Source organism: Lolium perenne, chromosome 2 (genome assembly GCF_019359855.2).
Source record: "Lolium perenne isolate Kyuss_39 chromosome 2, Kyuss_2.0, whole genome shotgun sequence".
NCBI lineage: Eukaryota > Viridiplantae > Streptophyta > Magnoliopsida > Poales > Poaceae > Lolium > Lolium perenne.
In genome coordinates, this window is record NC_067245.2 from 75,780,055 (window position 1) to 75,793,328 (window position 13,274).

A 13,274-nucleotide genomic window follows, 5' to 3' on the forward strand; every position below is an offset into this window, starting at 1 on the left:
AACCACATTGCTCGAAACAGTACACTGCCAGATGCAACTGACGAGATGATAAGTGATTAGAATTTACCCATTTTAATCTCTTAAGCGCTTACACGCCTCACAATTTATGCTGTTTTCTTTATAGAATATACATGTCCTTGAAGAGGGTATCATATTTATAGAATATATACGGAGTATAAGAAAATCCATGACGGAATGGCTACACCAGTACACCACCCCACACCAGAGCTACATAAATCTTAATAAATCTGCATCACGCTTGCGGAAGGAAACAAATAAAAAACAAGATCTGAAAACAAGCTGCAACCTCATTATTGAGTTTGGAAAGGGAGAAATTCTGATATCCAACACCATGATGGTTACGACTTAGGCGGCAGCAGTTTGGGGCTTAAGTGGCGCGAGGAGAACCGTTGGATGGCCAACCAGGGGAGTTGTGGAGGAACTCGTCGTCGTCCAAAGTTCGCCCCCACTGGAAGAAAGAACTCCGGCACTGGATGAATCACCGCTCCACGAACCTGCAACGCTCGTCGTGTATGTCGGCACGGGCATCGTCGGAGGGAGAGGAGGCAATGGAGCCTCGAACTGAAGCACGGCTAGCGCTTGCTTGATGGACGGCCGCGCACTTCGGTCCGGGTGCGCGCACCAGAGCCCGACGACTAGCACGCGCTGGATCTGCGTGTCGTCGAAGTCGCCGTCCAGCCTCTTGTCGGCTGCCTCGAGAGTTTCTTCCCGGCTGTAGAGGTCCCAGACCCACTCGAGGAGGGACGACTTGATGGATTCGTCTCGGGGCAGCCGCGGCCTTCTGCCGCAGCAGATCTCCAGCAGCACGATGCCGAAGCTGTAGACGTCAGACGGGGTGCTCGCTCTGCCGGTGGCGGCGTACTCCGGGTCCATGTACCCCATGGTCCCTGCTAGAAACGCCGTCTCCAAGCTGCTGCCGTGGTCGAGGAGCTTGGCCAGCCCGAAGTCGCCGAGCTTGGCGGCGAAGGAGGCGTCCAGCATGACGTTGCTGGGCTTCACGTCCCTGTGCACCACGCATTTCTTGCACTGCTCGTGCAGGTAGAGCAGTGCCGAGCCGAGCCCGAGTACAATCTTGTACCTGCTCGGCCACGTCAACGCCTTGCCACTGCCGTAGAGGTGAGCCTCGAGGCTGCCGTTGGGCACCAGCTCGTAGACGAGCAGGAACTCGCCGCTGCGATGACACCAGCCGACCAGCTCGACTAGGTTCCTGTGCCTTAGGCGGCTTATGATGGTGACCTCGGAGACGTACTCCTTCCTCCCTTGCTGGGAGCTCTTGGATATCCTCTTCACGGCGACTTCAAGGCCCAGATCGCTCAAGGACCCCCTGTACACCGATCCGAAGCCACCTTCTCCGAGCTTCCCGTCCTCGGAGAAGTGGTTCGTCGCGGCGGCCAGTTCGCCATAGCTAAATCGCCTCGGGCCGGTGCCGCTCTCGAACTCGTTGTCCATGCTGCTAACCTCGAGGTCCTCCATCTCGTGCTCTTGCTCCCCGCTCATCCGCCGCCGGCGCCTCATCATCAGAAACCAGATCAATGAACCCACACAGGCGACAGTAAACACGGCACTAGCCGCTCCGGCTACCGGCAAGACCATACCTTTTGAGGGGAATGTCTGGACCGCCTTATTGCGCGCCCCTTCATTTCCTTTCGGTTCTTCTACCACCACAGGCACCGTCTCCACCAACGTTGAGTTGAAGGACCAGGTGAGCACCCGGTGCAGATTGCTGGACCACCCGCTAGCAGCAGAAAACCCGATGGCCACCTCCGCGGGGAGCAAACTCCTGAGGTCAACTGTGCTGTTCATCTCGTACCTCATGCCTCCATCTCTCATGTCGAGCTGTAGGGCGACGGCGAGCAATCTTGTGCTGCTGTTGTAGCTCACCAATGCAATCATCGGCTCCGTACAATTAGCGAGAATGCCATTCGGCAGCACCTTCACCGCCGTCGAGTTTATGGAGTTAACATCGATCCCGATGTGATCGGTGCTCGGGTCCCAACCATTTTGGTACGTGTCGAATTCCACCGCCACCACGACCGGAGTGGAGGCGGTGCTGTTGTTGACGAAGAGGCCGAGGTAGCCACCACCAGGTCCACCACCACCATCCTCGGGTGGTATTTTCGACGGGTAGGGCGAGAGGAAGAAGGCGATCCCGTCGCCGGGTGCGTACATGCCCTGGCTTGATGCCTTGATGGCGAAGGAGAAGCGCGTGGTGAAACTTGTCACCTCGCCGGTGGCCTTGTCCCAGAGGAGCACCGGCTTGCTGTATGACGCCCGGCCCATCGTGTTGAAAATTCCTTCCGCTTTTGGGTCAGGATTCTGGGTGAGCTCGATGAGGCCATCTCGTTGAGAAGGAGTCGCGCTTCCGTCAAGTGCGATGTTGGAACGATCGAAATCGGAGGAGTTGTAGCTGAATGACACTGGTCTACAGCGAGGTAGCGTGGAGATGAACAAGAGCGAGGTGAGGAGTACAACTGCATGGACTGTTGAGCTCAGGGCATTCATTGCCACTACCATTGGGGACGAAACACAAATGGCGCGCGCCAGCCAGGAGCAAGAAGCAGCCGGTACCTTTATACGCTAGTACCTCGGGTCGTATTTAATCGACGCAGCCGGTACCTTTATACGCTAGCGATAGCTGCTCCGCGTCGATTTTTTCAGACCGGGAGTAGATGCGTGTAGCTACTTGATAGGTATAGTGGAAATGTATGCAGCTACTTGTCCCCCTTGTTGACCACACACATCAATCCCTCCTACCTGATTTGACCTGTGTCATCACTCATCAGGACAACCAGTAATATTCTCAAATTTAGAAGTAATACGCCGATTTACAAATTTTCAGAAACAATATTAGGACACGCCTAGTCTCCGATCGGCCGGAAATTATGCTAGTTCTCAGTTAATTACGGGGGCTTTTTACGGTAGGGACTAGAAAATATTAGCCGTCCAATCAGTAGATCCGATGGTCCAATTTACTCAATACTACTCGTTTCCAAGAGTAGTATTTTCCCACCCAAGAGCTAATTTGGTAGGCACACATCAAACAAAAAAAACTTTCCTTTGCTTAGCATTTCTTATAATAGATTTTCTTTTTAGGGAAGCTTATGATATCTTCTTTATTTTATTCCTTTACAAACATTCCGTGCATGTGCTAGAGAATTTGAATCTAATTACATTTAATATAGAGAAATATATATATCGCCAACAGGAATAGAGAAAGTAGAAATAGAGTGCCAAAATAACGACCAAGAACTTGGTCAATTTTAAAAACATTACATGAAATTTCCTCAAATTTTCAAAGCAAGTATAATTAATAATTCAGTTGCAGCCTAGTGAAAACAGTACTAGTAAATTCATGCGAAAAAAATTCAACGTAATTGCAGATTGCTTGCACATCTTTGGCTGCCTGAGGGCATCTCCAACGGGATAAGCAAAACAGACGTCTAAATTGTCCGTGCGTATCCATTTGCATCGATCGAAATGGTCGAAACTGACCGTGTATCAATTTGTGTAGGCGGCACGATGATTTTTTTTGGGTTCGCATTGTTTAAACATAATTTACATAGTGATAAAAAAGAAAATATAAAATATAAAAACTTAAAGCCCTAGCCTACTCCTCCACATCATCGTCAAGCACGACAAAGTCCGGTACCTGCAACGGCCAGTTGGCAAATGGCGGAACGTACGCCGGTGTTGCCGGTGGTGGAGGTGGAGGTCGAGGACCCCATGGGTTGAACCATGGAGGTGGAGGCGGCGGCGGGTGCGGGGCCGAGTTCTGCATCGCCTATTGTAGGTCGAGGACCCCATGGGTTGAACGACGGAGACGGAGGCGGCGGCGGGTGCGGGGTCGAGTTCTGCAGCGTCGTCCTCATCCTCCTCGGCATCGTCGTCCTGTGGAGGCGCGGGTGGGTGCCGTGTTCGATGACGAGGCGGCGATGGGTGCGCGAATGGGAAGTCTCGGTACGACGCCAGGTGTGCCAATGCTTTGAGCTGACGACGAAGGCTGGATCGTCGTGGAGGCCCGGTGGCAGGTAAGCCCGCCTACGTAGGATCTCGGTGCTCCTCTTCGGCTCGCGACGCGGCATCGGTGGGACAGGCACCCGGCGGTAGCTGAGCCGCTAGCCGCCGCCAGGAAGGTGCACGTCCCTCCATCGATTGCACGTCAATCAGTTGGCATGCAGCACCCGCGCCATATCGATGAGGAGCGGCATCCTGTTTGCCTGTGTGTCCTCTGCCGCAGCCGGACGCCTCAGAGTCGTGCTTTTCCTTTGGATGTGGCGGCGGGCAGTGGTGGGCAGACGTGTCGGTGATATGGGCAATGGCAGGGACAATGCCCCTTGCATTTTAAAGGACGGGCGCGCGTGGGAGACGATGCCATTGATGTCGGCGCAGAAGTCCAGCCGCTGTCTACCAGTCCTGGTGCAGAAGGGGAAGCGCCGCCATTGATGGCGAAGGCTGCAGCGCAGACGCGGAAGCAATGACCGCCGATGCAACGGCCGTGGAAGCGATGCGTTCGAAACAGGTCGCTGCTATGCGGGCCCGTGAGAAAAGCACGCGGACACTTGGCGCGACCGTGCAACGTCCACGGGGACGCATCCGAGGCCCGATCACTATTCATCGAGCCGCTTGGTCTGGTCCCCGACGCATTTTTAATCGCGCGGTCGCAAACAGTCGTAAAGCATCCGTTTGTATCGTTCCGTTGGAGATGCCTGATGCTTAATACAAGAATAACCTTGAACCTAAAATATGCTCCATGTGCTAGGTGTGAGTCGGTTAAAATCTACTAGTGGACAAGCAAATAGTGATGGCTCAAATCGTGTTACCTGCATGCGTGGGAGGTAGCATCGCGATAACAAACTCTGAGCCTGGCGTAATTGCATTTAGATGGTAACAAATACACTCAAATCTCTATCATGATTTTCTTACCATGTAAATTAACCAAAATACTACTAGTCTATAGGACTAGTAAAGTGTACCGTAAAAGAACTCTAATTACGTCATCATCGATTGATGAGAGATCCAGAGCTTCTTCCTTTTTAGACTTTTTCCAGTGTGTAATTAGAAGCCCAATAACAAAATCAAAAATAAAATAACTTCTAGACCAGTTACAAGTTATGATAAAATAAAGGGTCTGTCTTAGTCTTACATGTGCAATGGTTGATAAGACTGTCTTATCTTAACTCTGCCACGTAATCTAGATATAACAATAAAATATGATGTACAATGGGTTGTTTTTTAGTCTTATCTTTAGTAACGAGACATCCTAAATTTGTGGTGAGAGATATTGGGTAAGAGATCATCTCTTAGCTAAGAGAAGTCAAAGTCTTTTTTCATCTTTCTCTTTCCTGCACATCAGCGTTTATCCTACGTGGCACTGCTAAGATATAACCATTGTACATGCCCTAGCTGAGAATTAAGCTAAATTCTAGTAGATGACGTCAGCCACCCGTCCATGTACCAGTCGCATCACTAAACTCATCCTGCATGACACCGGCTGTTGACTTGGCTTAGCGACAGGGCCGGTCCTAAAATTTCATGGACCTGGGGCGAAACAAAAATATAGGGCCCTAGAAATCTCAAAGAATAATTTATACACACATATATACATATGAAATCATAATGATAAACATTTAAATTCTACAGAAGAAAATTTTATATTAAATTTATATTTGTTGTCTTAAAGAATCCAATCCAATGTTTCTACGTCTCGCTGATTTAGCATAACTTTATACTGAATTAATGATACTTAATATGAATCGAAGGAAGTAGATTTATAAAGTCACAAATTATGGTATGCCAATAATATATATGTTAATATAATGATCTTTTGATTGAAATAATGATAATTTTATTTTAAAAGACACTAATGATAATAATTTACGCCATTACTAGCCAAGTATGAGGACCTACATCATCATATAGGGATTTTAGAGCAAGCATACGCCCTTGTTGACCCTCGTTTTCTCATGCTAGAAACAGAATCCTTCACTTCAAAAAGTGATTACTTAGCGTGATTTCTGAAACTGATATCTATGTGTGATGTGCGTGTATAACATGCTATATCCTCCATGCAAAGTGTTGATTTACCTCGACAGGCCACACCCACTCAATCCCCTCATTGCTAATTAATGCGAAAAGGCCTAAAGTGATCAAGTGGGGAAAAAGCCCAACGTACCAGGGAAAAGAATTTCCAGCCCACTAGATAGAATAACGCTTCGTCCTCCTCCTCTGAACGGCACGAGAGTGACATGCTCATCTCCAGCCGCGTCCCCCAGACCGCGCCGGATTGAGCGTTTGGGGGACGTGTTTTGTTCGTGTCGCCTTTGGGGGACGTCGCTCCCCAGCCACGTCCCCCAAACGCCTCCCCCAAACATTTAAAATACTTTTTTGGCATTTTTATTTCAATTTCCACAAACTAATACATAATTGGGTACGTGGTTTCCATAAACTAATACATAGTTGGAACCGTCGCTGCGCGCCAATAACTTCCGTCGCGAGGTAGGCGACGGTTAGGTTAAAATTTATTGTGCCGCTGACGGGTCGGGCCCGCGTCGCTAAGCCTCGCTTTTCGGTGCGTCCGGCGTCCCCGGTGCGTTCCCGGTGCGTCCCCGGTGGGACGGGGACGGGCTCGGGGCTGGACACCGTATCGGGGCGCGTCGGACAAAAATGGGCTTTGGGAAACGCAGCTGGAACGCATTTTTTATCCGACGCGCCCCAAATTGCTTTGAGGGACGCTTTGGGAGAAGCGTCTGGAGATGGTCTAATGGCGCCGCCAGATGAACTTCCGCCGCTGCCCGCTGGTGCGTATGCCTATGCCTATGCCTTAGCTAACCGGGACTTGGGGCCCCTTGAGTTTGGGGACCCGAGGCGGCCGCCCCGCCTGCCCCCCCCCCCCCCCCCTCAGGGCCGGGGCTGCTTAGCGATCCCGGACGGAAATCTTGTGCGCATGCGGCATACACCAGGCCGGCCACTAGGTAGCAAATGCAGTACGTAGTAGGAGGACAGAGAGATAGCCTGTTTAAATGGTTGGCAATCTTTATTTTTTGCTGCAAAAATGGTTGGGAATCTTGTACGCATGCACCAGGTCTAGGCTAGCAAATGGAAGGGCAGAGAGATACTCCGATCAATGGAGTAGCGTATTTAAATGGTGGGTGCAACATTTAATACGTTTCATCTGATCCAGAAACGGTTATTCCGATCTCGTCCAATGATTCTTTTCCGCTTTGCATTGGAAAAAATCATGGCTTCAAGTTCTTTCTGCAAGGAAAATCTCAGCGGTCGATCCCGTCGCAAAGTACAAAAAAAATAGTTACAACCAGCTTATTAACGAAAAAATCATTTCTTGTTAAAAAAATTAGTTGAAACTTCATTGGTAATGGGATAAAATCACAGTTGCAACTGAAAATATCAGTCGCGACACAATTGATAAATAGAAAAAAAATCAGTTGCAACCTCACTTGCAACTCAAAGATATTAGTTACAACCTCGTTTGCAACTGAAAAAATTACAGGTGCAACCCCGCTTGCAATTAGAGAAAATCTTGGTTGAAAAGCATACATGTAACTGAAAAATGTCTCAGTTGCAACCACACTTGCAACTGAAAAAAGTCACAGTTGCAGCGACACTTGCAACTAGAAAAACTCTCAGTTGCAACTTCAATTGTAACTGCATAAGAAAATCTCAGTTGCAACCACATTTGCAACTGGAAAAAAAGTCATTACTCTATATGTCGCATCAAACTTAAGTAGTTAATTATGCACAAAACAAAAAATGAAAATAAAAAAGTGTAAAACATGGAAAAAAATGCGACACTTTATATTATAGTGATGCTTGATCAACTATTTAACAAACCCTTTACCCTCTTATTTTACTAGGCCGGTCAGGACTCAGCACTGTTTGAAGCCCACGCAAAACAACACAAGGAAAAGAAAAGTTCGCACGAATCTTCATGCATAATTTAGCGTTAGAAAGTCTACTGAGTCCTAAGGTAGCAAATCCATAAAAAAAAAATCTCAAAAAGAGTATATAAAGTTTAAAATTACACAAATATGTAATTACATATCCATATGCAATTGCGTGCACATACGCAATTGCACGTGTGAGGCTTATCTGATCTCCTCTTATCTTCTGACCTGTCATCAAGATGATCACTGAGGAAATTTTTAAATATTTTTTATTGAATTTTAAAAAGAATACATCAATTTACAAATTTTTAGAAATAATAATATACCACCGGAGGCCAAAGCAGTAGGCTCTTACCGGAAATTTTGAAGATTGATTTACAAAAATATCGGCAAATGTGGTAGTTTTTAACTCCAAATCACAAAGTGTACCAAAATCAACATTTAGCAAGAAATGTGATATGCTAACAACTCTCTTTCTGTCTGGTTGCCCCCAACCTCACACTGCGCGCGCCTGCTGATATTCTATCGTGCCCCTGCCCGCAGTTTTTTCCTTGCATGCTCGTCTGCTCCTTTTGTCGGATGTTCCTGTCTTTTATTGCATGCTCGCCTGGGGCATGAACAATGTTATTTTTTTTGCCTGCACTGTACACTATAGTATTTTACGTACTACATCCTGAGACATGGTTAATTGCGAGGCTTAATAACCTCACCCTATATGTTAATTGCGAGGCTCATTTAGTAGTTAACTTCTTGTTATTAATTTTCTATCATGTTGCTATACTTATAGTAATTATAGAATTTTTTATGTTGTCGGGCCGCCATGGACGATGATATTAGCGAATTTTTAAATGTTGCTTACATGCATTGAAAATGTAACAAAATCATATGTAAATTTTGTTGTGAAAGCAAGCGCGATATGTTGCTAGGTTTTATAGTGTATGCTATAAGTTTGTGTGTTCTCCTAGATTTTTTTATGTTTTCTTTGAACGGAAAGAGGCCCGAAGATCCCCAGAAGCTCCACTAAGCGATGGGTAAAATTACGTAGAGGACCCTAACTATTACAAGAAAGACACATTGATCCTCATACTTTACAACAAGGACCCCATGTGGGAAAACTGAAAAGCGATAATGTTCTTCATCTCCACCGATGCTCTGACTGGATCTCAAACAACGGCCGCTGGCGGCAACGTCGGGGACTTGGTCCCATGTGCGAAACTATGTCAAGTTTGACTACGCTTTTACCAAAAAATCATTAACATACAAAATACAAAATTAATATTACTAAATAGATAATAAAATATATTTTCATATGGTATCTATAAACTATTATATTCGTTGATAGATTGTTCTAAAATTTTGGTCAAACTTTACTTAGTTTGACTTAAAAAAAATATAATCCTTAAACTTTGGAATGGAGGTAGTAATATATAGTGCCTCAGATTCAATGTAGATACATCCTTTTTAGCGGTAAATAATATGAATAGGATAAAGTAGTAACATTTCCCTGTATTACATAGGAGAGAGATGGAATGCACCTCATGGCGGACGGATTGAGCTTCAGTGACTTTGCCATCCCACAAAGTCACTGACTTTGTGTCACTTACAAGTGAGGTCAGGTACTCAAAGTCAGTGACTTTGTGGACCGGCAAAGTAGCTCAATCCATGGCGGACTCCACACACAATGTCCACGTCACCTCAACCAGTGGGGCAGAAGGCAACACAGGAACCAGACAATGAAAGCGACATGACTTCCTCTGACCTGACACAGCGCAGAACCCGGGAGAGACCAGACCGCGTGAGCAAGAAATAAATTGATTTCCTACCGCACAATAACAGATCAACGGGTACGATCCGGGGCTCGTGGATCGGGCAACCGACCCCTAGCGCAGCACAACCGTCTACGTGTTTTGTACAGTGTATGTAGTAGTCCGTGCACCTTTCAACTAGTTTTCTCACGGGTCAGTGTCCCGACTACCATAGTTCGTACAGTCCCACGTGAGCTCACGGAACTGGTCATCAAGTCAATTGAGCGTACCCGTTCAAACAAAAAAAAGTCAATTGCGTGTGCGTCCAACCACTTGCATGCATGGTTGGTTGCCGTGAGCGGCTAGCGTAGGCGACGACCGCTCTCGATCGGGGTCAAGCGGCGCAAACCCCACACGAGCAATCACCGGCAGATTAAAGACAACGACACAGACCACTTTCAGATCCCTAGATTAGGTAGCACCGATTCCTCACCGCAAGTCCACAACCTCGCACCCGTGGCTAGCACCGTACGTGCGTCCCTGGATTTCTGTACAGGAAATAACGACTTCGCACGGAAGCCAGCAATTAGGGTATCTCCAACGTATTTTGAATACTACGTATAACTAGCACATTGTCCGTGCTCCTCTACAGCACGGAGAAATCATATCTAAGAGCATCACAATCACATGCCTTAAGGGCTCCCTCAAACGAATTCAAGGGAATATAACTTGTGTGACGTGAATTTAAATATTGTCTGACCCCTCCCCAACCCCTCCTCCTCCCGACCCCTCCCCAACCCTAACCGCCGCCGCCGCCGGTAGCGCCGCCGGGGCAAAGACCCTCGGGGCGTGGCGGCGGCGGGGGCCTTTCCTCGCCGTCGTGGGGGACGGCGGACGGGCTCTCCCCTCCTCGACGCATACGGCGGCGGCGGCGGATGGTGATGGGCGGCGGCGGCTCTTGCTGCGGTCCCCCTTCCCTCCCGAAGGCTTCCACCCGCAGCACACCGGTAGGGGCTGGTGGTGGGCGGCGGCCAGGCCCTCGGTCTGCGCCATGCCCTCCCCCCCGCCTCTCATCGGTGCGAGGAGGCGATCTCGGGCTTCTTCCGCGACACGAGGGCGCCCGGGGCAGCAGCCTTGGGTTCGACGGAGGAGGTGACCCTCTTCTTCGCCGGAGAGGGTCGGCTTGCGGTTGATGGTGGTGGATCTTTTGATCTATCACCGCGATCCGGCGGCGAGATGGAGGTGCATGGAAGCCGGCGATGGTGTCGCCGGTGGAGGGTTGGTTTCGCCAGCCCGGGATGGTCGCCGACGTGGGGGTCCGACCTGAATAAAGACGGCGGTCCTAGGGCCTCTCTTGCGTGAAGAGGAGGACCTACCGGAGGCCTGAACTCGTGATCTGGCCGGGGGGTTGAGTTCCAGAAAGCTCCGCCGGTGAATGTAACAGTGCTTTGCCTGGAGTTTGCTGGATCGGAGGTATTCGGTCGTGCGCACCCATGCTTTTATTCCGACCGATTGGTTCTGGAGGGAGCGGCGCGAAGCTCTTTTTCTGTGTTGACATCAAGTGACTATGGATCCATGATGAAAGTCGGAAGAAGAGAATTTCATGAAGGCCAGAGGGGAGGACTAGCTAAGGAGGTTCAAGTCTCCGCGCTGTTGAGGGACTTGCTTGGTGTTCCGGGCTTCACAGCAGCGGTATGAAAGTGGGGGCGACAACACAGGTGAAGTGCAGAGTCCTACCTTTCAGGGTGAAAACCCAAGGTCTGGCCTTAATTGGTTGTGCCTGGCAATGACCTTGGTGGAGGCATTGTTTTGAGAGCGGGGACTATCTTCAGGGTGAAAACCTAAGATCTTTGGTCGGGCGACGGCGGTGTTTGAGCACTGTTCCCTTCTTGGAGGCGTCGTTTTTGGGGAGTCTGTAATTCAGGTGTTGTCTTGGCGGTGGATGTATTGTTGTTGTTAGGCCCGGGATACTGTAGCGGGACTTTTGTTTCTTAGTTTTCTTTTCTTGTTTTTGGCTGTGTGCATCCGTAGTGCCATTAGGGCGGTGCGTTGTTGCAGAGGCTGGGTGTAATTGGTATCTTCTTGATATTAATATATTCCCTTTATCGAAAAAAAATATTGTCTGGCGTCTCAACCCTACCCTGGTGTATTAGGTCTCGATTGGGGGTGTTAGACATACCTCCACTCTCGACCACGTCAGGTTAGGGCCACCTAACATTGACATTCCTCTCTCTCTCTCTCTCTCTCTCTCTCTCTCTCTCTTCTTTTCTCTCTCTTTCTTTGACATAGCTTCCTCCCTCCTCCACATATTCTCCACCTACCGCCCTCCCTCCACACGCCACTGCAGGGACCTCACCGAGGCGCGCACCCACCTCGCCAAGGGCATCTCCACGGCTGGACGACGCTCGAGCTCGATGAGGGGTGGCGTTCATGGTCGAGCCCGAAGCTGGAGGCGCCCCCCATCGCCTCCATGCTACTCGCCTCAAGCTCGTGCGCCTCCGCTGGATGGTGGTCATCGTTGCGTGAAGTCTACACTATATATGCAAGTGGCCGATCATAAGGGTATCCTCCACCCTCTTCAGTCTAAAAAAACGAACGAAGTTTGTCTAAAATGATAATATCATGGACAAAAGATTTAAATTTTTTGGACTAAAAAGGTAGAGGGTGTACCACCTGCATCTCTAGTCTGCACCTCTTCCACACGTATGTGCTCCACTGGCGGAGCTATGTAGGGGCCGACCTGGACCGTGGCCCGCCCAGGATTTTCGCCAAAAGCCTATATATCTATGTATTGTTGGCCCAATCTGCTAGAACCGGTACAAAAACCAGGCAGGCTCGTAGAGATTCACATACAATGACCTCCAATTGCCTGCTATCTTGGGCTGTAAGGGGAAGCCCAATACAAAAATGGTCCAAGAAGACATATGGCGCTGCTCAGGCCTCTGGCTGCTCGCTGATTTTTTGTGTGAGATTCCCTAACGCAAATCCTCTTTTGATTCAGTTACTTTTAGTCATAAGAGAAGTGCCCATAATATTCATGCTCATAATCTTGCTCGTAATTTTATTTCTCTAGATCATGGTCACCAGTGGTGGCTCCTAAATATTCCAGATACTTCTATTGTAACAATGTCGATCGAGTAATAAAAGGAGACACGTACCCTAAAAAAAATGCTACTGGTAACAAACAGTTATATTTGTTAGATCATGTATCTTCCCTAGTCTAGCATGTGTAAATTTCTCTCTTTTCCCAATTTCTTAGTCAGTGGTTTAATAGCATGATTTTTCGTTCAAATTTTTCCAAATTCTTAGTTAGTCGATTAAAAATTTCTGATTATATTTTGTTTGGCCCGTCCAAAGATTTCGTTCTAGCTCCGCCACTGATGTGCTCCTCCATGTTCTCACGCCTACTCGATGCTGGTTGTCGTTGATACGTCTCAAACGTATCTATAATTTCTTATGTTCCATGCAACTTTATTGATGATACTCACATGTTTTATACACATTATATGTCATTATTATGCATTTTCCGTCACTAACCTATTGACGAGATGCCGAAGAGCCAGTTGCCGTTTTCTGCTGTTTTTGGTTTCAGAAATCCTAGTAAGGA

The 13,274-nt window shown here is 48.2% G+C and overlaps 1 protein-coding gene across 1 annotated transcript; it reads right to left on the reverse strand.

Moving 5' to 3' along the window:
• Positions 1-150: 150 nt before the first annotated feature.
• LOC127332993 (L-type lectin-domain containing receptor kinase IX.1-like) lies at positions 151-2,543 on the reverse strand. Its single transcript, XM_051359309.2, has one exon. The coding sequence runs from the start codon at positions 2,533-2,535 to the stop codon at positions 367-369; it is 2,169 nt and encodes a 722-aa protein (XP_051215269.1). The 5' UTR covers positions 2,536-2,543; the 3' UTR covers positions 151-366.
• Between the last annotated feature and the right edge of the window lie 10,731 nt (positions 2,544-13,274).